Source organism: Eubalaena glacialis, chromosome 1, assembly GCF_028564815.1.
Source record: "Eubalaena glacialis isolate mEubGla1 chromosome 1, mEubGla1.1.hap2.+ XY, whole genome shotgun sequence".
Classification (NCBI taxonomy): Eukaryota; Metazoa; Chordata; class Mammalia; order Artiodactyla; family Balaenidae; genus Eubalaena; species Eubalaena glacialis.
Genome location: NC_083716.1, coordinates 25,825,180 through 25,847,384, shown reverse-complemented (window position 1 = coordinate 25,847,384; position 22,205 = coordinate 25,825,180). Strand labels below are relative to the sequence as shown.

General features: G+C 56.6%; 1 protein-coding gene across 3 annotated transcripts in view; it reads right to left on the bottom strand.

Annotated features, from left to right (window-relative positions):
- The window catches only part of SH3PXD2A (SH3 and PX domains 2A), a 234,468-nt gene that overhangs the window by 10,261 nt on the left and 202,002 nt on the right, over positions 1 to 22,205 (bottom strand). For all 3 annotated transcript variants that reach the window (XM_061198315.1, XM_061198218.1, XM_061198261.1), the window contains 3 exons: positions 13,060 to 13,173; positions 8,710 to 8,793; positions 3,541 to 3,658 (listed from right to left, as the gene is read on the bottom strand). In XM_061198315.1, coding sequence (XP_061054298.1) covers positions 3,541 to 3,658; positions 8,710 to 8,793; positions 13,060 to 13,173 — 316 coding nt within the window. The remainder of the gene's footprint in view (positions 1 to 3,540; positions 3,659 to 8,709; positions 8,794 to 13,059; positions 13,174 to 22,205) is intronic.

Here is a 22,205-nt window from a genome sequence, read left to right as displayed (position 1 = left end):
GCCCCAGGCTCCATCAGGCCTTGCCCAGCTGAGCTTTCTCTGCTGCACTCTGTAAGACACTTGGCAAAGCCACTACTCTGGAGAGAACTGGAACGAGGGCCAGTGGAAAGACATCGGGAACACCACTTCTTCCTCTCTGTCTCCTAGTTCTTTGCCTGATCCCTCTTGGTGTGGGCCCTCATTGTTTGTAACATCAGGCAAACATGGGACATTGAGATGAGAAGATTCCTCAGATTTGGGGTTGCCTAAAAGGTAGACTTTGCCATGGCCTACTACCTCACCACAGCAGAGGGCAATTCTAGAGATAAGAAATGAGAAGGTGTATAGAGTTAAATGCCCAGTCAGAAAGGGAAGTATGATCAGAGAGGTGAAGAGGCAGCATAGGTGAGAGTTAGGAAACCCGAGTTCTGGTCTATGGTACTTCGGACAAGTCCCTACCCTGGAGCTCAATTTTTTCTCTTCTGCAAAATGCTGGGATAGAGTAGCTGCAAACATTTATCCAGAAGGATAGACATATTGAGACCAACTAGGAAGACGTGTATAAAGAGTGAGTGACCAAGTGGGAAAAGTATCGGCACCACTGCAGGAGGAGCAGACAGAACAAGTCCACAGACAGACCAACGCTCAAGGTGACGTTTCAACGCAGTGGGGTAAGGATGGATTATTGAATGAGTGATTGGGGGATGACTGATGATCCAGTTAGGAAAAACAAGTGAGACTCTGGCCTTACAACCATATAGCAAACTTAAAAATGCAAGTCGTGAATATTTGCTTAATCTTGGGGGCTGAGAAAATCTAAGTGGAACTCCAAAAGCAGAAACCATAAATGAAAAGACTAAATAAAGCACATGACTGGATAAAATTAAAGCCTTTGGTATGGCAAAACAAAAACAAAATGAAACAAAACAAAACGAAACAAAACCAAAAACCCATAAACAGAGCAAAAGGCAAATGACAGGGCCGACTTAATTTTAGGGGATTTGCTGACTTCTGAAAACAAGTTTTTCCCTTTTTCCCTCATGGTGTTGAGCTTCTACCCAAACCCACTGAGAACTTACTTCCTGGTCCAGCAATTCCTGGCCAATGCCCTGCAGTCTGGGGTGCAATGTCCCCACCTGCTCCCTGGCACACATCTGGCTCTCTGGAATGGCTCCTCCATGCCAGATGTCTGATAATCCCCGGCCCCCCTGCCTCCCTGATCTGACCTTGTTCTTGGGGGCTCATTAGGTAGGAGGAAAGGAAATGTGAAAGTTCAAGTTTCTAACGTGTTTGAGCTTTGCTGGAAAGTTCAGGTAGGAGGCGGCTTCTTATGTTCACGTCACATGAATGTGCAGGCAGGCTGACCCAAGCTCACCCGTCTATCCCTGTTTTGGGGCTTGGAAGGCAGACATCAGGGAAGAAATGGATGGAAGTCAGGGAGCTGGCAGACAGAAGCACAGAATTTCAGGGGTGGATGGAAGCAACTAGTAGAGATAACTAATCTTACATATATCAACAACCAAGGCTCAGAAAAGCAAAGCAAGTAGCAGAGGGTCACACAGCTAGCTTTTGGCAGCATCTGGCCCAGAACTTGGTGCCCTTCATCTTGGAAGAAAGATGATGAACCTGCCAGCCACTGGGAGCACCTGTGCGGAGATGGGGAGCGAGGTCTCCTGGGAGTGATGGTCAGGACTGCTCATTGTCCTGAGGGCTCCCATTCTAAACCTTGATGTGCTCCTTCGGTGTTACATGGATAAAATTAGATTCCAGGCAGGGAGATGCAAGTGAATCAGGAGAGGCTGTGTGTGTTTGGGTCCAACTCTGCTCACATCTGCTTTCCAGCTCTGGAGCACGGAATGACTCCAGAGGGAAGCAAACTGGAAAAGGAGGATGGGGAGAGAGGGAGGGCGTGTATGTGTGTGTGTGTGTGTGTGTGTGTGTGTGTGTGTGTGTTTGGCAGGGGGGGTGGTGGTTGGAGAAGAAAGACGGGAAGTAAGGATCAACAAAGAGCCTGGGATGCTGGGAAATGGCATATTTAAGGGGGTGTCTGGCAGCCTTCTTAAGGTGGAACCTTTTCAGCAGGGTTTTCTCGGTTGCAGCTCCCACTGGCTGAATGGCCAGGCCATGGGGACAAGAGCTGACTAGATGAACCAACTCGGAGTGATTTTATTGGTCATTTTAGAAAACTAAAACACCCAGCAGCCTTGTAGAAAACCTCTGGGTGAGTGGTTTAGGTTAGCAGCCTGCCAGAATGTTCTCTGGCCTTCCCACGCAGACTCATGGTGGCTGGATTGTGGGCTTGGCTCTAGTTTCCATTGTTTAGAGAACATCAAAGTCTAGGGGCAGTGGATTTGGGCAAACACGTCCAGGCACACAGTCCTGTCCCACCTAACGGGACAGAAAGGGACACCTCAGCCCGCTGACTGGTGTGCACAGGGCCGGGGGCAGGGGCGACTATGTCCTGGCAGGTCACACTAAGGTTCAATCCCATGTGGCCAACAACCTTCATCCTACCCGTCAGCACAGACCAATCTGAACACCACGCGGCGTGCTGTGTTCTGAGCAACTGTCTTGTGAGTGCCCCTGCCGCCTCGGCCATCTGTGCCCTCGGTGGGGGACAGCTCAGAACACGCATCCTACCCACAGTGGGTCTGGGGTTCCCAGGTGTGATGGGCTGGAGAGGCGGTCCCCAGAGCCCATGACAGGGACTCTCTCTGTCATCCGGGTTACAGGCAGAGAAGAGAAACTGGGTAAATCATCACAGCGCAGCTGCTTCTAAAGGACCCAGGAACATTTCCTGGGAACGAGCCCCTCCTTGCGGGGGGTGCTAGCTAGCCTGGGAGCCACAAGGCAGAGGGGCCTGGGGGGCAGGACTCGGTAGGGGAGAGGTGAGTGAAACCCACAGGGTTTAGTTTGCTTCCAGGAGCGTCAGGAAGCTCCCCACTCCCCTACTCACACCCCCGAATGGGTTTCTCAGCTGGGAAGTGTGATCAGGCCCAAGGAGAGGGAAGGGCAGAGCAAGAGGCCTCTGAACTAGGCCTGGGCTCAGGCCTCACTTCCGCCCCAGCTCTCTCAACCACGGGAGCCAGCCCTGCGGAGCGGAACAGCCCGGCCCGAGCCTGCATCTGTGGGCAGCAGGGGCTGCCTGCTGGGACCTCGGCAAGGCCCGTGGACGCCAGCACTGCAGGCGGCCTGAGCTGCACAGCACGCCAAGCAGCCCAAGCCGGACACAGAAAACCAAATTCAGATGTGCTGGACCCTCTTGGCGGATGCATGGGAAGGGATTGCACCACTGCCTGCAAGCCGAGCCGGGGCCCCTGTGCCCCGCTGGCTGTGGCTCAGGCCCTGCTTTATGTGTCCCGGGAGGGTTTGTGCAAGATGAGCACTCTCTGTTACGGCCATTCAGCCTCGCGGTGCTAAAGCAGTCAAGCCAGGCCGTGGGTGCAAAGCTGCTGTCAGGATTTACCTGCCAGCTGGTGCCCTCAGCCACTCTGCTGCCCAGGGCCAGCATGGGGGCCAGGGTGGCAGAGAGGCACCTTGCTCCTCCGCTGGGGCTCTTACCTGATGTACCACCAGCCCTCCAGATTCTTCCGGATCACCTCCACGGTGACACCCTTCTCAAAGCCAATCTCGTCCTTGCTTTGGCTGGTGTAAGGCTGCACAGTGACATACTTCTCCTCTGTGGGTGGTGGGTGAAGCAAGAAAGCACAACGATTTGAGGACAGGGTACAGGTCCTCTGTCCTGCCTCCTTCTCCCTCTGGCCTGGCCTCACTTAGTTGGTGGCCAAGGTGTACTGCATCAGCCTCTGGCTTTTCCAGGAAAGGGAAGAGAAGGGATCAGGCCTCACAGCTGTGCCCTGCATGTGCCAAAGCTGGCCAGGGCCCCAGGTGGCCTTGCAAGCCCCAGGCAGCATAGAGCTGGCTCTCCCAGCCTCCCAGTCCCATAACTGCAGCCAAGTTGCCGGGGCCTGGAGTCCTCAGGGTCCCAGAAACTCCCTGGGCTGAGGGCAGGGCCACGAGGAACCTGGCCTTCCTGGGGCCTGAGTCAGGGAGTCCGAGAAAAAAATCCAGGTGTCCCCTCAATGTCTGGAGGCCTCAAGGCAAGCCCTCTCCTTCCTGAACATGCCATGCGTCCATCTATGCCCCAGACCTGCTCTCCCAGCCTGTCTCCCACCTCAAACCCTTAAACCCCTCCTCTGTCCAACCTTCTGACAGCTCCAGGGACACCTCAGCCTCCCCTGACCACTCATCTGATCACTTGATCACATAATTTCCCCGAGAGGATGCTATGGGCATGGTTATGTGCCCTGTTAAGGGTCCAGGGGCCAAACGAGTGCGGCACAGTCAGGCAGGAGCCCTGAGGGGGCTGAGTTGACCACACAGTTTGGTGAAGCCCCTCTGGGAGCTGCCTACTCTGGTCTCACGGTAGGACTGCACACCCTGTTCTGTGCTCCCCAGGCACCGTGGGGAGCTGAGCAGGAGCGTGGGGGCAAGTGTTGGGGGGGGCCTGGGCAGTTTGTGTCTTCCTGGATTCCCTTGGGCCTCTCTCCTGGCAGGGACCCTGTGCCTCCACAGGAGTCCCTGCTCAGGCCTCCTGTCTGCTGGGGACCGGCAGACGCACAGCTGGCCAGCCACAGACACCCTGCCTCCTGGGGCGAGAGTCTCCCCAGAGGAATGGCTTGGGAAGGAACACCCAACCCCACCCATCCCCTCAGAGGAGGATGAGCGGCAGAGATTGGCACACACTCTGGGAGGGTCACCCCGAACCTGTGCTGTCCTCTCCGACCTGGATTCTCCCTGGGGGCTGAGACAGTGCCTGGCACACAGTAGGCGCTGCAAAGGGACTATGGAGTACATTGATGAGGACAAAGGTGTGTTGAGCCGGGGCACCAAGTGGGAGACTCTCTGAGCTCAAAATAGCAGGATGCTGGCACAGAACAGCTGGCTCTGAGACAGGCACTCCCCACCCCCTCAGCTGGACCCTGCCAGGCAGCCTGCCTGAGCCCCTGGCAGTAGTGGGGGAGAGGGCAGCTGCCACCCTAACCTCCTGCTCAGGAGGGCCATCTGTTCATTCTTCCCTGGATTATCAGGGCCCTGTCTGCGGCCCTGTGCCGGGCGGAGATAGCAGCTCCCTGCGGGATGGAGGCAGCTGCCCTGCCAGGCCGCAAGGACAGAGCTGGCAGGCTGCTGGCCGAATCTGAAAGGCTGCCAAAGGGCAAAAGGTAGGTGATGCCCCACGGGAGCCTCCACAGTTCAGCACGCTCTTCTCAAATGCAAGCCTTTCTCAGCGTCAACTCGCTCCTGGAAGCTTTCGGATTCCAATCCAGCCATGCTGGGGAGAGCCGCCAAGACCGCCTGAGAACCTGGCCCTGCCAGATTCTGACTCGGGCCTTTGAGAAGGTCCGTGTTTTATAGTCCAGCCCCCTGCGCTCCCGCCTGTTCCTGGTCTCGCTCCATTTTCCAGTGGGACACTGTAAATCCTGGCCCGGGCGGTGGCCGGAGCGGCAGCGCCAGGCCCCAGGGACCCAGGGTTCTGAGGCTCGGGTGAGCCGAGGCCTGGGCTCCACATTTTGCCTTTGCTCAGTTGCGCTATTTTTGAAAGCCTGTGGTTCGTGCAGGAAGCCATCATTAAAGTTTCCCTAGGCAAAGTTACTTTTGCAGAGAAAAATTACAGCCTTTCCCTTGGGCAGATCAGAGGAGCCCTTCTCTGCCTCACGGCAGAGGACAGGGCCTAGACTGCATCATGGGGGCCAGGCCCCAGCACCAGCCTCCCCAGTCCCCAGTGTGCGTGCTGAGGACAGAGCCCCGAGGGCCGTGTAAGCATCCTGCTTTCCCCTGCCCCTCCTGGAGGGCAGAACCAGGGATGTCCGTTTTACTCAGGAAAGCTGAGTTGCTCCTGCACAAAGCCCTCTTCGTGGTGGCCCTGGGACTGATGTGAACACAGATGTCTGGAAGTTTACGCTCCCAGGAAGAGACCTGGCTGGCTTGGAGGCTTGTCCTACCCTGGCACTGTAGGTTCCAGGAGGTGAGAATTCAGAGCCCTGGTCCCAGGCAGGGCAACTCTTCCAATTGGTCTGTTTGGGGGCTCGGTTTTCCGCCACGTTTGGCTTGGATGACGAAGGTGTGGGTTACCTCTGTGTGGCCCCGTGCCCTGTGGGTCTCAGCTCCTTCCTCACAGGTTTCCCTGGGGGAAAGCAGAGGCAGTCCCTCCACTGAAGAGGGGCCACAAACCCCACCTTAGGGGGCCAGACAGGAGGATGGCCAGACTGATGGAAATGACCTTGGTGGGGGGGAGGGGGCTGAGTCATTTGCGTTGCTTGGGGTCTCTAGGAGAGATGCCCCTTAGGAATCAAGTTGAGGGAAGGGGCCTGGGAGCTCTGGGGGGCACCTCTGGGCTTCTGGGAGGCGCTGACGCCATGGTCACTCTGATATGCCCTCGAAGGACGTTTGCCACCTCACCCCAGGGAGGGCTGGCCAGGCTGCCCACGGGGTGGGTAGGTGGCCGGGGGAAGGTGGACAGGCCTGTTCTGGTTTTGGAAGCAGGGGCTGGAGGGCCCTGCAGTTTCCAAACCACAGACGCCTCCTCTTTCCAAACACTTTCCCCTCCGTCAGCAGTCTCCCTGGCTCCCCTCCCAGTCCCTACAACTTACCCAACCCCGATGCAAGAGGCCTTTTGATTCCAAAGGCCTGGTTGGCTCTGGGACTGGGGGAGTGGAGGCCCCAGGGAAGCACTGCTTTTCTCTTGTCTAGTTATATACGACCCACTGCCTGTTCCCCCCTCGTCAGCTCGGCTGTTTGCAGCGAAGTTTCTCCCAGCCAACTTCCTGCAAGTTTTTCTTGGCTGCCTGATTTAACTTAGCCCTAATTTAACTTAGGGCTAAGACTGGGAAATGATGTTGTTTAGGTCTCTTATTCAAGAGAGAGAAGTCGTGGGCCTGCATTTGCTTACATATTTGCATATGTGTGGCTGGCCATAGAATTATGCATTTAGTTGGGTATCTGTGTCTACTTACATCGTGTTATAATTGTAAATACTGTTGCCGATATACACGTGGTATAGGAGTTATGTATATGAGACCGCATACGAAGCTATACGTGTACTTGGGGGGTAGCTGCAGAGGTGTACCTATGATGTTGTTGTGTGGATAATGCATCTGTGACTGTGTAAATAATGCAAACGTGGAATGGTCTACGTGAGGTTGCATAAGTGTGTACTGTGCGTGGCTGTGTGCACGGGACCGCAGATGGGCAGCTGTGTAGGGCCTGGATGGGACAGTGTACTGTGGCCACGCCCGTGGCTCTCGGGGTTGTGTGCCGGCGGTCATGCTTCACCGACTGAAGTGTCCGAGAGTCCATGTGGTTGTGGAGACAGAGGTGTGTTTGGGGTTCAGTGTGTGATGGTGTTTGGAGCAGCTGTGGGAGGGGATGGGGACAGGCCAAACCTTCCACCCTGCTCTTTTTCCAGGCCAGTGTCCCACTCTCCTTTGCTGCCAAGGCTCAGGGCTGCTTCCCCGCCTGGCCCCCCAGCTATGCTGCCCCATCCATCCTACCTCTAGGGTGCCTTTGCTTCACATTCAGCCTGTTCTCTCTGCTTCCACGACTTGGCCCCCTGTCCTGCGCCAGCACCCAGGGTCCAACCCACACTCCACCCTCAGGACAAGCTGGGCTCCTCGCAGCCAGTGCTCTGAGCCTGATGCTGAGCCAGCCACAGGTGGTGGCCACCCCTGAGTCCAGGCTTGCTGCTGCCTGGGGCTTGGGGCAGATACCAAAACAGGGTCTCACAGTCGTTCAGGAACAAGCTTTGGGGGTAGGGTGCGAGTCATGGGGCATCCCTGCTAATTCTGGAAAAGCCAATGCTTATTACACACCCTTCTGGCTGTGCCGTCACCGTCCGGAACACATACCCTCCACTCTCCTTGAGGCAGGAGAAATGGGCCACCCACTGGCCTTGGGGCTCTGGAGGTGTTTAGAGGTTTGTTCAGAGGCCTGCCCCTAATTTGCCTGCCTCACAAGCTCTTGGATGTTGGAAAGGCCCTGGACTGGCAAACGTCTTGGTTCCTAATCAGCCTGTATGGCAGGCCAGGGGCTTCCCTGGAATAGTCTTGATCAGGCTCAAGCCCAACAGCTAGTGCTGGGGCTGCTGGGGCCCCCAGCTGGACCTGACCCCACCATCAGAACTTGTTGAGGCTGTGCCCTGGGGCCAGGCTGTGTCTGGATTTTGCTCCTCCTCTAGTTTCCCTGGAGCTGGCTGAATGAGGAGATTGTGAGCGGCTCCTTCTTCCTACTCTGTCCCTAAGTAATTGCTAGGATAGCTCTGGCTAAGGGAACCCTTTCTCAGAGGAAGGAGGCAATGAAGGGCAGGGGTGAGGGGCACGGCCCAGGCAGAGACCCATACACGCTCAGTTCTCTCAATCTGAAGCTTCAGGGTAAATGTGGCCTTTCTTAGAGTCCCGCTGCCCAAATAATCCTGTCCTAAGTCCCATGACCCCTGCCCCCAGGATGCTGGCCAAAGACAGAGCCGCGCCCATTGTCACCCCGATTCCCAAGCGGCCCCTGCGCCCCCCTCCCGCCTCCCCCCCGCCAGCTAGAGTAGGTGAGAGGAAAGTCTGGCTGGTGAATCTGGGTAAGGAGGCCACAGGGCAGAGAGCAGCAGAGCCCAGGAAGGAGGAGAAGTGTTAGTGAAAGAGAGACAGCAGCTGTGGGTGAGGAGAAGCTGGCTCCCATCGTCACCTCGGCTGTGCTGCCTGTTGACCATCCCGCCCAGGGTCCACCGGCGATCCAGGCGCCGCAGATGGGCCTTGCGTCTCTTGGACACTGGTGTGGGAGATGGCGATGGAACACGCGGCCGACGGGAACCGGCGGAGAGAATGGACATGAGGATGAGATGGGATGGGTGGGGAAGGGATGGAGGGAGGGAAGGTTCGCACCCCCAGGGCTTCACCGCCTGGACCGAGCCCCGGTGGCACATGCCTGCTGGAGGGGCGCGGATCTGACCAGTGGCGGCGCTGGAAGGTGGGGAATAACTCAACCAAAGCCAAATTGCATGGGTTATGCCCCCGAGCCTGGGAGGGGCTAGGAATTTAGAATCCCAGCACCTGAGAGGGCAAGAGGAGCCTTGGCTCCAGCCCAGTGCAAGGACGACCCTTGGTTGCGGCCCTAAGGGGAGGACACGGCTCCCACCATTGCTGGGCAGGGATGGTTCCCAGGAGGCCGTGCCCCACTCTCCACCAGGGCTCACATCCACCTGTTCCCCTGCCCCCACTCACTCAGCAAGTCCTGCTTGTGAACCTGCCACCACGAGCCAGGCACTGCGGGTGGAAGAATAAATGTGCCCAGCAGAGACTTGGGGTCTCTTCCTTGGGGCGCTTATAACTCTCACCATCCTGGGTTGGTTTATGTCTTTGCTTTTTCAGTCACCCCCAATGGATCAAGTCTGTTGAGGGCTAAGACTCTGCACCTCTGCGTCCCCAGGGCCTGGCACGGGGCTGATCCCTCAGAAATGTTGCCGAGTGAAGCACACACAGTAGGATGCCACAGGCCTTGGTCTGTTCCTTCCCCACATGCAACCCACTGGATTTCTGACAACGGAGGACCTGCCTCCCAGCTTTTCACTGCTCCACACTCCTTTCATCTGCACAGGTCCTCTGGCTGCTATGGACCAGCTCCACATGCCCCCCGCCTTCCTATGGGACGCCCAGGTGGATCAGGGGCCCCCACCTCCTGGCACTGCAGAAGGAGGGTGCCAGGCTGCCCAGGTCTAGGGGAGGGAGGCCAGTACTTAAGAGTCAAACTGTCCAGACACACCTGAGCCACACCCCACCAGGGCCTCCTGGGAAGTACTTACTTTTCCAGAGGGAGAAGAGTAGCCTGTTTGACCTGCTTCTTGTAAGCAGGAGGCCTGGACAAAAGGTTAGGGGTATGGATTCAGTCCAGGCTGCACTGCCAGGTTACTGTGTCACCCTGGCAGGCTGCCATCCCTCCCCAAACCTCTGTTTCCTCATCTGTCTTTGGGGTTGACACCACCTGCCCTGGCGTGAAATAAGACAGGGACTGGACGGGCTCTGTGGAATGGAGATGAGGTCCTGTGTGAGGTCAGACCGGGAGGAACCTGGACAGCTGACCTCCTGGGGGTGTGTCCACCTGGTTTCTCTGTGGGCAGAGGAGCTTCACTTCAGCTGATGCCCAGCCTGGGGCCACCTTAGCAGTAGGTGACATTTACCCGGTTTAAACCAGGTACCAAGACCATCTCACTGGAGCCTCACAAAAGCCCCACGTAGCGGGCACTCTCCCCATTCTAGAAATGGGAGGCCAGAGGCACAGGGATGTTCAGGAACCCTCCGAGTCACACACCTGAGCGTCAAGGCGGCACGCAAATCCACGCAGTCTGGCTCTGGAGCCTGGACTCTAGACCCTGCGCCCTTTAGGCGCCAACAGTGGAGAAGGCCTGGACCCTGGGGCCAGTGCCAGCCCAGGGAGAAAGGCAGGTCATTGCCGGTGGCTGCAGGGCGCAGGGCACAGGCAGAGACCCAGGTTCGGGTCCTGGCTCTGCCACTAACTGATCTGGGGACTCTGTGGAGGTGACACCTCTCTAGGCCTCCACTTCCTCACCTCTGAGGTGATGCGCCTCACTGAAGCACCCTGCCAACGTCGGGCCGGGACCCTCCTCATCAGCAGCGGACAAGAGGGTCTCAGCCTCCACCTCGGCCCTCCTGCCCCCTACTGAAACATTTCTGCATTCTCCACAGCACACCTGGCTTCAGGAGAAACATGAACATATGCCAGAATATCTGATAATAGAAATAAACCAAAACAGCCAATGGTCTCTTTTCTTTCTGAAGCAATGGAACATGAGCTGTTAGGGAAGCTCTGATGGGATGAAGCCTTCCAATTTCTGCCTATAGAGCTCAGGGGACCTACAATGGGATGGCAACAGGGCTGGGGTAGAGATGGCCAGAGAGGGCACCAGGGTGGGCTGATCTCTTAGCCACATGGCTGCCAGTGCAGAGACTGGCAGACACACCACAGCTGTTGGGCCTTGTCTGGGGTACTGAGTCCTGAGCCCTTCCGTACAGCTGCGGGGAGATGCCCACGATGTGATGATGGAACTCACAGCTGCCCAAGTGTTGCCAGGGGTGCAGGCACACAGGTCCTATCAAAGTGTGCAGAGGAACCTATTATCAGGAGGTTCGCCCTGAGCATACACACACACACCCACATACACACCCGCTCCCGCCCCTGCTTGAATGCAGAACCTCCACTGGCCGGCTGGTTCTTACTCCATCGAGGTCAAAATTCTCTATAACCTGTTACTGCTTGTTCTGTGCAAAGGACCCAATCTCTCTTCAAACCAGCCTGGCATCAGTGCCCACGCACCTCTCAGGCTCTTTCCTGCCCACTTGGTGTCCTGGTCCTCCAGCATCTACCTGACGTCTCCACTCTGACTCTCTTGGTGTCACCTTTTCAGGTGGGGCTCCAATCCCACACACACAGACACCCATACACCCTCCTAGAATTGCTCACAAGAAAATGCTTCACGGAGAGGCATGCGGCACGGTGGGAAGACCACTGGCAGAGGAGGCTGACCAGGGCTCAAGCCTTATGAAGACAAATACATATCTAAATATTTGCAGCCTCAGTTCCTGCATCTGGAAAATGGAGATGGTGACAGAGCCCTCCCAGGGCGGTGAGGGCATGTCAAGTACCAGGGCAGACACCTAGGAGTGAGTGAGACCTCAGTACACTCTAGGGATTGTTATTTCTGAAAAGCCCTGGGATACCCCCCAGAATGTGGAACTGGATAGGAGGCGAGGCCTGGTGACTGCAGGCAAAACAGACCGGCCCCAGCTCAGGCGCTACGACCCTGCACCGCTGCAGAGGTGCGAGGGAACCAGAGATGAGATGGGGGCCAGGCTCAGCCCCTGGGCTCGGGGAGCAGCCGGGAAAGACCGAGTACCTGGCCTGAACATGCCAGCCCTTCTCAATGGGGCCTGGTCTCTGGAAACCTGTCACAAGGCAGACATGCACTGCAGGGGCTGCAGTACTGGTCAAGGGACTGAAATACAGCATTTACATGGGAGGAAGGGCGGGGCTCCAACTGCCTGCCGAGTAACCGACATTTGGGGGAAGGATGAATATGGAGCTGGGGCTTGGCAGGCCGCTTATTTTGGCCTGGGCAGTGTGGAATGGGGGGTGGGGCAGGGGCAGGCCTGGAGGTGGCCTGAGCCCTGGGTGGCAGGCATGCATCCCCCTGGCTCTCAGATGTGCCCATTTGGATGGTCCCCACTGACCGTTAGGGCAAGCGTTCCTGCTGCCAGAATAAGGGAGGTTTGGAAGTCACTAGGAGCAGGCAGCCGGGAACGGGGTGGCTCAGACTCGCTGGGCTCTGGCAGCCTGCTCTGGGGAATACCCAAGTCCACGGATAGGCTGACCAGGCCAGTGCTGGCCGGGGTTGGGAGGAGGGGCAGGCTCCTTGAAATGCATTGGAGAAAACCCCAGAAAAACCTCACCAGGTCAGAGCTAATGAGAGAGGCTAACGGTGCAGGGGCTGGAGCCATCCCTGGGTTCCTGCAACACTGAGAAATGATTCACAGACCTGCCTTCCATGTCTGCACCCCTGACCGGGATAACAGGCACCTGGAAGAGAGGCCTCTGAACAGACTGTGCACGGCAGGAAGTTGTGTGCACACAGTCCCTTTGGGGTCGTCCCTGTCGCAGAGAGCACAGTGTGGGGTGAGGCGGGCAAAGGTGGATCTCTGTGGGGACCCCCAGAGGAACCCAGGCCTGCTAGTGGGGAGAGGGACCAGCCCTAAGACCGTTCTCCCCAATCTATGCCCCAAAGTTGCCAAAGCCTGAGATCCACACCCCAAGGGAATCTCCCCTCTAATTTTAGCCCCATGTGGGACCAGTAAGGACAGACCTGGCATAGGAGGTGAGCTTGTGGGTTGGCCTCAGTGACATGGGATCCTGGGAGAAGCAGGGGGGAAACATGATGCATATCATTTTAGAGTTTCTGATGGTTTTAGGGAGAAGGGTGGGAAAGCTGCGTCATCTCCCCGACCCCTTGAACCCGCAGGCGCTTACCTTCTCCAGTCTTGGAGGTGTTGATATCTGAGTCGTCCCGAGTACCATTCTGGGCCTCCAGGTAGGTGGCAGGGACCCAGCCCTGTTCCTCAGAGGTGCTCACGAACCACCAGCCTGCAGTGGGGACAAGAGGGCAGCCATGAGAGCCCAGCAGATGGCAGAGGTGGATGGGGCCAGGACGAGGAGGGAAGGAGCAGCATGGAGGGGAGGGCACAGAGCCACACAGCCTGGGTGCCTGGCAAACGTCTTGCCCACGTCCAGCCTCCTGGAGCCCAGGCTCCTCGTTGAGAAAGAAGAAACCAACATGCTCCCTGAGAAGAGGGCCTGATGGACCGCAATCCACTCACACAGACATCTGATAACAAAAAAAATGGAAAATGAAATTGACACAATGATATGCCCAACACGTGAAAGTTACCTTGCAGGAAAGGTCAAGGGAGCTCCGACCAAACACAGAGATGGTGTAGGGTCTTTCAAGCCCACTAGGACCACCGGTGTGACCTGGAGTTGGACCACTTTCTCTGCTTTTAAAGGCACCTGGGGGTAAAGGCCTCACAGATACGTTCTAATGGTCACTGCTCCTGCTTCCCACCTCGGGTCAGTGGTATTTTCACATCGGTGCTACTCACAGCTGCCCTTCAGTATGTTGACAACTCAATCACAGTAAGTGGGCACTGCACCCTTGAGTGACCCTTGAGGGTTGTGGCCAAGTGATAACGGCTCATTCATTTTCTTTCCCCTTTGTTGGCTCGTTCATTCATCATTCAAACAAACGCTGAGCAAAGTACTCCAAACTTGGGAGCCTTGGGACTCCACTACTTGCCTCCAAAGCCATTTTGGTACCAGTTCTCTTTTCTATCCGTGACAGAGCTCAGCATTTCCAAACCTGGACTGTAGCCTGTCAGGAGACCCCAGGGTTCCTCCCTGGCCAGCACTGAGGCCCCATCACCACGTGGCCACAGCAGTGAGTGGCTGCCCGAGGAGGGGGCACAAGGGGACCTCCAGGCGCTCCCAGCTGGGCTTAGCCCTGGGAGGTGGAGGAGGCTGCCTGGGTGCTGCTGTGACAGCAGTGGAGAGGGACAGAGGACAGAAGCCCCACCACTGCACAGGACCTCAGCACCCAGGGTCAGCACCTAGGTCTTCAACTTCCGATGCTCCATGTCACAGGCCTGGGAGAGCAAACAGCCTGTGGTCTAGTCTTGAATGCTCACTGCACCCCACCCTTTCCAGGAAGTTCCACAACACTCTGCGTGCAGCTCTGCAAAACCTATGAAACACCATGACAGCTGTATGATACCATAATGTTGGATACATGTCCTTATACGTTTGTCCACACCCACAGAACGTCTAGCACCAAGAGCGAACCCTAATGTAAACTAGGGACTCTGGGTGACTAGGATGTGTCAGTGCAGGTTCATCAGTTGTAACAAATGCACCACTCTGGTGCGGGAGGCTGAGGATGGGGCAGGCTGTGCGTGCGCGGGGGCAGGTGTATATGAGACACCTCGGTACCTTCCACTCAATTTTCCTGGGAACTTAAACTGCTCTAAAAAAACCAAAGTCTTTAAAAAAAAAAAAAAAAAAGTTAAAGTCTCAGACAACCGTCTGGACTTCTGCGGTCCAGCCCTTAGCTGGGTCACTGCCCCTCCGGAACCTGGGATAGATGCCTTCTTTCCCTCCCTCTGCCAGATTCAGGTCAATTCCCTTGTCCTTCCCCCAAGTGGGATGGGTGTGGGCCACCTTCACAACACCCATGGCCACGTGCACCCTCTGGGCCTACCTGCCTGGGGCAGCACCGCCATCCTCCCTGACGCCCAGGCCACAGCACCGCAGCTGCTCAGGAGGCTGTGGCCGAGAGACCCCAAAGAAGCCAGAGGGGTCTCTGCCTGGGATGTCTTCTCCCCTTCTCGCAGGCTCTGGGGGAACACTCTCAGGAACCCCAACAGTCTCTGCCAAGAGGCCCCGGGCCCAGTGTTCTTCCACAGAGCCCGACTGGAGGTCATGGGACAGAGCTCCCGACCTCATAGAGGCTCCTGCCCTGCGGCCCTGCCACCTAGACCACAGGAGTCGTTCTGACTGGTCTGCCACTTCCCCGGACACTAATGGTTCAGGGCTTTTCCAGGAACTGACATGGGTGCTCTGGCGACCTGAACCCTAAATCCCACGTTAACCAGGAATCGCAGGGGTGTGTGGGAAGAGATGTCCTGAGAGTTAAGTCAATAAAACAAAGTCAGGAGATGGAGAAAGTCAGTCCTGATGACCATCACTTGACCCTGGGGCGCAGGTGCGCTAAAGCCAGACTGCCCTGTTGGACTTGCTAATTACAGTGAGCCAGTGACCTTCCTGGGCTGTTCCACTGAGCCAGAGTGGGTTTCACTCACTCACTAATGCCATCCCTACCCAGCAATCAGCAAGGTTCATAATCAAAGGTCCACCATCATGAATCAAGTCTGGAGAACAAAACCCAAGCCCACTGGGCACCTGCCACCACAGATTTTGGCATGTAAGGATGAAGCCCTCTGAGCCACTCTGGGTAAGCGGTACCTCCCCGACCTCCCGCTCACAGGATAAGCTCCAAGAGCCCCAAAGAGCAGGCATCACAATTCCCAACTTGGAGTCACTTTTGCGAGGGTCTGGAAGGCTGAGGCTCTCACATGCCTGCCCAAGTCCAGGTCCCAATGCCAAAAGCTCAAAGGTTTTGGTTACCACATCCTCCAGACCCTCACCAAACTGTGTCCGGGGAGATGAAAGACCAGTTCCAGCCTCCAAAGCCAAGCCAAGTCCCAGTAGGCCAAGGAAGTGCCCTGAAGGCCTAGTCTCAAAGGGAAGCTCTTCTTCCCAGGAGACGGTTTCCCCAGGATGGGCCTGGGCTGGGGCCAGGGACCTTATTGTCATCAGACAGAACAGGGATGTGCCTGGAGAAACAGCGGAGCTTGGATGCATGTGTCTCGTGGAGGATTTGCCAAGATCTCTCCCATGCCCAGCCCCTCTCAGCCTCTCTTTCTACACCAAGGTGTGTCCACCGCCAACTCCATCCTCTGAAACAACCTACTTGCTGTCTCAGTGGGAGCATAGTCTCTCCTTTCCTTGTGTGACCCCATGGCTTCCCAGGAAAGAAGGTGACTTGGTGATCTCCTGGATGGCTGGGCTGACTGTCTCCTAAGCCCTCTCTCTACTTCTGGAATCTGGGCTCCAAAGTCATCCTCAGCAGAGGTGAATGAGGTAAGCCCCTCCATGGGTACCAGGAGGGCTTGCAGGGGATTTCTCCATCAGTCCCATCCAAGTTTGTCTGTGTCCTCACATATGTGAAGCAAGACCACCAGCCTGCTGACCTCTTGCTGTCCCCTCTCCTGACCTCTTCCCATGGCCATCTCCAGACCAGGGCCCTGCATGGACCTTTCTCCTTGGCTCCAAGGGCCTCATAATCCCAGGATTTAGGGCTCTTTTCTGCTGGTGGCATTGTTTCCCCTCCCTCCTAACTTCACCCTTTGGGAACCTTCCATGTACTTTCTGCTCCCTCCCTCCCCCCAGGAGCCAGAGATCGGTGATGGAGGGATGGATCTGGACTTGTCTGTGCAGAGAATCTCTCAGGGGCAGGGCAGGGCTGGCCCTCCTCCTACCTCTACTGCATAGGCCTGGCACTCAGGGTGACCTGGGCAGGGACTTGCCGAGGGGCCGAGAGTGTGGCCGAGGTGCCCAATGGGCAGGGCGGCACGATGGTCTGCGCCTCACAACACCTGGGTGCCCCTTGGAGGTGCCAGGGCTGTCTCTGAGTCCTTCCCACCTCAAGATCTCTGTTGCACCACAAGTTTCTATGGAGCGTGGGCCACATTACTGGCTGACTGTGATCATCGCACCCCAGGGCAGCAACTTAGGATCCTATTCTCCTGCTGCACTCCCAAGACTTGGGGCTGAGACTCTCACCACCCTCACGGCTTTGTGGACCTGCCGACCTTGCCCAAGAACACTGGCCTGGACTTCCACTCCAGCCCTGACACACACAGAGCTGGGCTGTGTGGCTTTAAGTCTCAGGTCCCTCCTGCACCAGGCCCTGCAGAGAAGACCTTGCCACTGGCTGGGCTGTAGGCACCTCCGCGAAGCAAAGGTGGACAGGTTCAGTCACCGCCCAGGCAGGCGTGGCTGAACAGGGGCAGAGGTGCCTACCCAGCTACACGCAGACCTCCTGGGAGCCCTGGCACGAGTTACACAGTTGGGCCTCTGGGGGAGGCTCCCGGGGCCCGCACCCACCCACAGCTGCTGACAGGCCTCTCCCAGATGCCAGCAGCTCAGACGTCAAATGCTGCAACTGGGGCTCCTGACCAAGGTCACTGCCGCTCCACCAAGGAGCAATTAGAGCCTGAACCACCGTGGGGGCAGCCCAGCTGGCCAAGAGGACTTAGACGTCAGCCAGCCCTCGGGGCTCCCAGGCTCCCCTCCAGCACACACCGTGTCCTCGTTCCTGCAGAGGCACATAGTGGGAGGTAGGTTATGTCCACACACACATGCGTGGATGGCTGCCTGTGCACCTGCAACAGAGGTGTGTCTGTACATGCATCACATGATGATGATTACGGTCAGACGCTGAGAAGGGCGCTCTGTCAGGAGCTAACATTACACACATTACTTGATTTAATCTTCAAGAACCTTATGTTTTACTATCGTCATCATCCCCACTTGACAGATGTGGCAACTGAGGCAGAATAGATCACAATTAGGAAGACGCAGAGCTGGACTCAAAACCAAGCAGTCTACCTTCACAACCCATATTCTTAACCACCACAGAAGTGGATTAGGTGCACATCTGTGGTATGCAAGTGCGCAGAGGTGACTCCCTGAGAACGAGTGTCCCTGAATACTGGTGCTTTATATATGTGCCACCTGTGAGTGGGTATGTCCACGTCGCTGAGTGTTTGCTTTCTGTGCGTACACCATGAGTCGAGTTGCAGGTTTGAGAGTCTATGTCTACAGGTGAGGATCCTCTGGGGGTAGAGGGTAATAATTAGGAATCTAGGGTCAGAAAGACTCAAATTCAGGTCCTGGCATGCAACTTCCTAGCTGTGTGATTTGGGGAAAATTACTAGACCTTTCTGAGCCTCAGTCTCTCCTCTCTGATATAGGAGTAGTAAATTGAGGCCACCTCCCAAGGTTGTTGAAATGAACAGATGAGACATAAGTAGCTTAGCTTGGGGCCTAGCACAGAGCAGGAGCTGAAAACCCTGAGCTCTGATCAGGGTGGTGGTGGGTATTTGGTATTCTAGACTAACAGAGTCAGCACCCATGGGTGGCCAGGTGGTGTGTGTGCCCAAGGAGTATGTCAGGAGGTACTCAATACAGCTTGGTTAACTGATGTGTGTGTGCGTTTACTGCTATCTATGGAACTTGGGGGCTGTCTTCAGGGGTTTCAGAAGAATGGAAGGCGCTATCTTTTGCAATATGGCTTGCTCTTTTCTCAGCTGATGCAATGCATGATAGCAAGCATGGTGAGAAATGGGGCCAGGGGGAGATGTCCCTGGGGTTTTCCTCCTTGCCCTACATGTCTCAGGGCCCCCTCGGCCTGGCTCCTGTCCTTCAGCTCACACAGCTCCCCAGCACAGAGGTCCTGCAGCCTCCTTTCTCCTTTAGGAAGCCCTCCCTGACTGACCCCCAAGTCCCAATAGCGTCCAAAGCATCACCCCCACAATTCACAGCAGCTTGTGCACTCTGAGAATAAGTCTTGTTGGGACTCTAAGTATCGCGTCTATTTTGTCTCTAGGGCAGAGCCGAGCTTGCAGCAAGCACAACAGCAGATGAGGAAACTGAGGCACAGAGCCTAAGTGCTGGAGCCAAAGATCTGACTCTGAATCCCATCTTTGCCACTTCCATGCTCTGTGGCCTCAAGAAAGTGACTTAACCTTTCTGAGCCTTGGTTTCCTCATCTGTAAAATGGTAAGATTACCACACAGGCTAGCGTGAGGATGAGATAAAGAACACCGCGTGGGGCCTGGCACACCAGCAGGCGCCCATTAAATGGAAGCCATGAGCTTTACTGAACGAAGGACTAAAGCCATAGGACGTGGGAGGTAAGGTGGCCAGCACTCATGGATGCCCAGGGACCGGCCTGAGCCACAATGTCTCACAATGTCTCATGTCCTCGGAAGATGGATCCAAACTCCAAGCTGGCCTCTGCTAGCCTTCCTCTTCTATCCTCCTAGCCTCCGTTCTTGGGAAAGGAAATTCAGCAAGGTTTTACTAAAGGACTGAGCTTTGGACTCATGAAGTGGCCACACCTGTGCCCAGTTGGGGGCAGTTGTTCCCCGACAGGCTGTCAGACTTGGCCTTTTCCCAAGAAGCCAACCCTGGTTCCCAGGCAAGAGGGGAGCAGGCTCTTTTTTGTTGTGGGGGCAGAGGACTTAGTGGAACAGGAGTTGGTGGGGAGCCCCCAAGGGGCCTGGGCTAGCTGGGAGGCCCCTTACACACCCCGGCACCCCAGCCTGGCAGCCATGCTCTACCAGTGCCAGCCAGGCCACTGCTCAGGTAGGTCTTCCCAGCTGGAGTGCCTTATGCTGAGATGCCCCCCAGATGGGGCACGAGAGGGCTACCATGTCCATTCTTTTGAATGGGAAACTGCAAGCTGATGTCCAGGAGCACTCAGATGCTGGACGTACAGGAGGCTTCCTTCTGGCGGCTCCAGGCTAAGCCCCCAGGCTGGGGACATCATCTGGGAGCTGAACTGGCCAAGTGTCCGAGAGCCGCCTCACCCTGGCCTCTCCTTCTGTGAGGACCGCGTGTCCACAGTGCCAGGGAAGAACAGAATTCAGCGAGGCTGGCCTATAGGCCAGGGCCCAGCCCTCTCCAGGAGGCAAAGGCCCAGAAAGAACAGCAATGTCACCTGTCATAGCATCCGACCCGCTCAGTGGGACTCACTAAAACCCACTTCACGATGGCTCAGGGGCCGAGGGTGGGAGAAGGCAGCACCGGGTGGCCTGGCCAGCACCTCCAGCTCAGGGCAGCGCTGGAGGACTACCCATGCCAGGTGGGGCAGGGAGCCCCTCAGCCACAACAGGCAAAAGCTCAGGCCCAGAAGGCAGGCTCTCCCTCTGTCCAGGCTGAGCATAGTCTTTAGCTGTTTGGCCAATTTCAAAGCCCTTTCAAACTGACTCTAACTGGGGCTTCCCAGTGCTGACACTGGGGTGGAAAGGGTGGAGCTAGAAACAGAGTGAGGCACGGATACACATACAGACAGACACACACACACACACACACACACACACACACAAACACGGAGGGAGTCAGAGATGGAGACAGACAGAGGGAGGGGATGGGAGGACTTGGGAGAGGGACTGGGGGCCTTAGCCTCTCTAGAAGGGGGCTGAGCCTGGCCAAGGGTGGCAGGAAGCGAGGGGCACTCCCAGGCCACTGCTGTCCCTAGGGTGACCAGGCCACAATGGCCTCCTTAATGAGAGTGGATAATGAGCTCATTAGGGCCAGAGGAGGCCAGCTGCATGCAATCAGCATGTTAATAAAGTCTTCTGAGGTCACGGCTCAGACTAGAACAAGACAGCTGGTGGGGGAGGGGGACCCTGCTCCTCCCTCTCCCTCTGAAACTCCCCCCGTCCTTCGAGGTGCTGTCCTCCATGAGGTCTCCCCACCCTGCTCACCCCAGGACTCAGCCCGCAGGCACCTCTTAGCCCCTCTTCCAAGATAGACCTCAGTTTGGATCCTGGCTTCACCACGTACTCACTGGTGACCGGGAACAGGTCTGACCTCCCTATCGCAATAGTATAAGCTGGGGGCTTCCCTGGTGGCACAGTGGTTGAGAATCCACCTGCCAATGCAGGGGACACGGGTTCGAGCCCTGGTCCAGGAAGATCCCACATGCCGCGGAGCAACTAGGCCCGTGAGCCACAACTACTGAGCCTGCGCTTCTGGAGCCTGTGCTCTGCAACAAGAGAGGCCGCGATAGTGAGAGGCCCGCGCACCGCGATGAAGAGTGGCCCCCGCTCGCCGCAACTAGAGAAAGCCCTTGCACAGAAACGAAGACCCAACACAGCCAAAAAAAAAAAAAAAAAAAAAAATTAATTAATTAATTAATTAATTAGAAAATAGTATGAGCTGCCCATAGGGTTGCCTGGCATCCTGTGGTGCACTTGGGCTGGTGCATTGAAGACACATGGTGTACTCAACAACCAACCTTTACTGAGCACCTGGCATGTGCCAAGCCCTGTTCTAGGCATCGGGATGCTGCAGAGAACAACCCACAGTCAGGATGCAGGCTCTCCTCCTCTCTCTCTCCCTGCACAGCACCCAAGATGGGCGCAGACACAACCTGTGCACTGGCGCTGGGGCCAGCGAGAAGGCGGGGCTGCCTCCCACTAGCCCTGGGCACCTACCCAGAGGATATCGGGCAGGATGAGAGAGACTGGGCGGAGTTTGGAACACAGCAGCCTTGAGGTAACCTCCGAGCCTGCCTTTTCTTCCCCGCCTGGTCCTTCACATGGTCTAACCCAGGGTATCTCTGTGTGCAGTGCTACTGTATGCCCAGGCTTATGCGAGGGTTTCCATGTGCAGGCGGGCAAGGGGTGATGGAGCCAGGAGCAGAGGCACAGTCCCAGGCCTCGAATACCTGCCCCCATTCTCCATGTACGCTTGGCTCAGGCTTTGGCCCCTTCGTGAGAGTGAAATGTCCAGGCATTCTCGTGTCCTTTCCTTGGAGTGGTTTGGAGAAGGGGATGAAGAATTTGCGGGCACCGAATGGTGGATGGAGGGGAGATGCTGAGGATGAAGGGGGCTGAAGGGGGCCTGGCCAGGCACATGTCACCAGCCCTGCCCACCTGGCCACACTACACCTGGCACAAGGCTGAGCCTTAAGGGACTGCTTCTGCCCTGATCCCCTTCCCATAACCTTGGGGCAGATCTGAGGCTTCTACCCGAGAGCGGCCAGAGATGTGGGAAATGCAGGCCGTCCACGGCATGCTGTGCCTTTAAGAACAATGAAAGGAGGCCACCCTGGGCCAGGCCTCCCCTGGTCAGAAGGCTCTGTCACTGCGGCCTCTTGCCAAGACACACTCCAGCTCACAGCACGTGGCCTCTACAGTCCAAAGCAAACAGGAGCGGGTGACGGTCCCTCCTAGTCACCGGCCTCCTCGGAGAGGCTCCCCTAGCCCCTC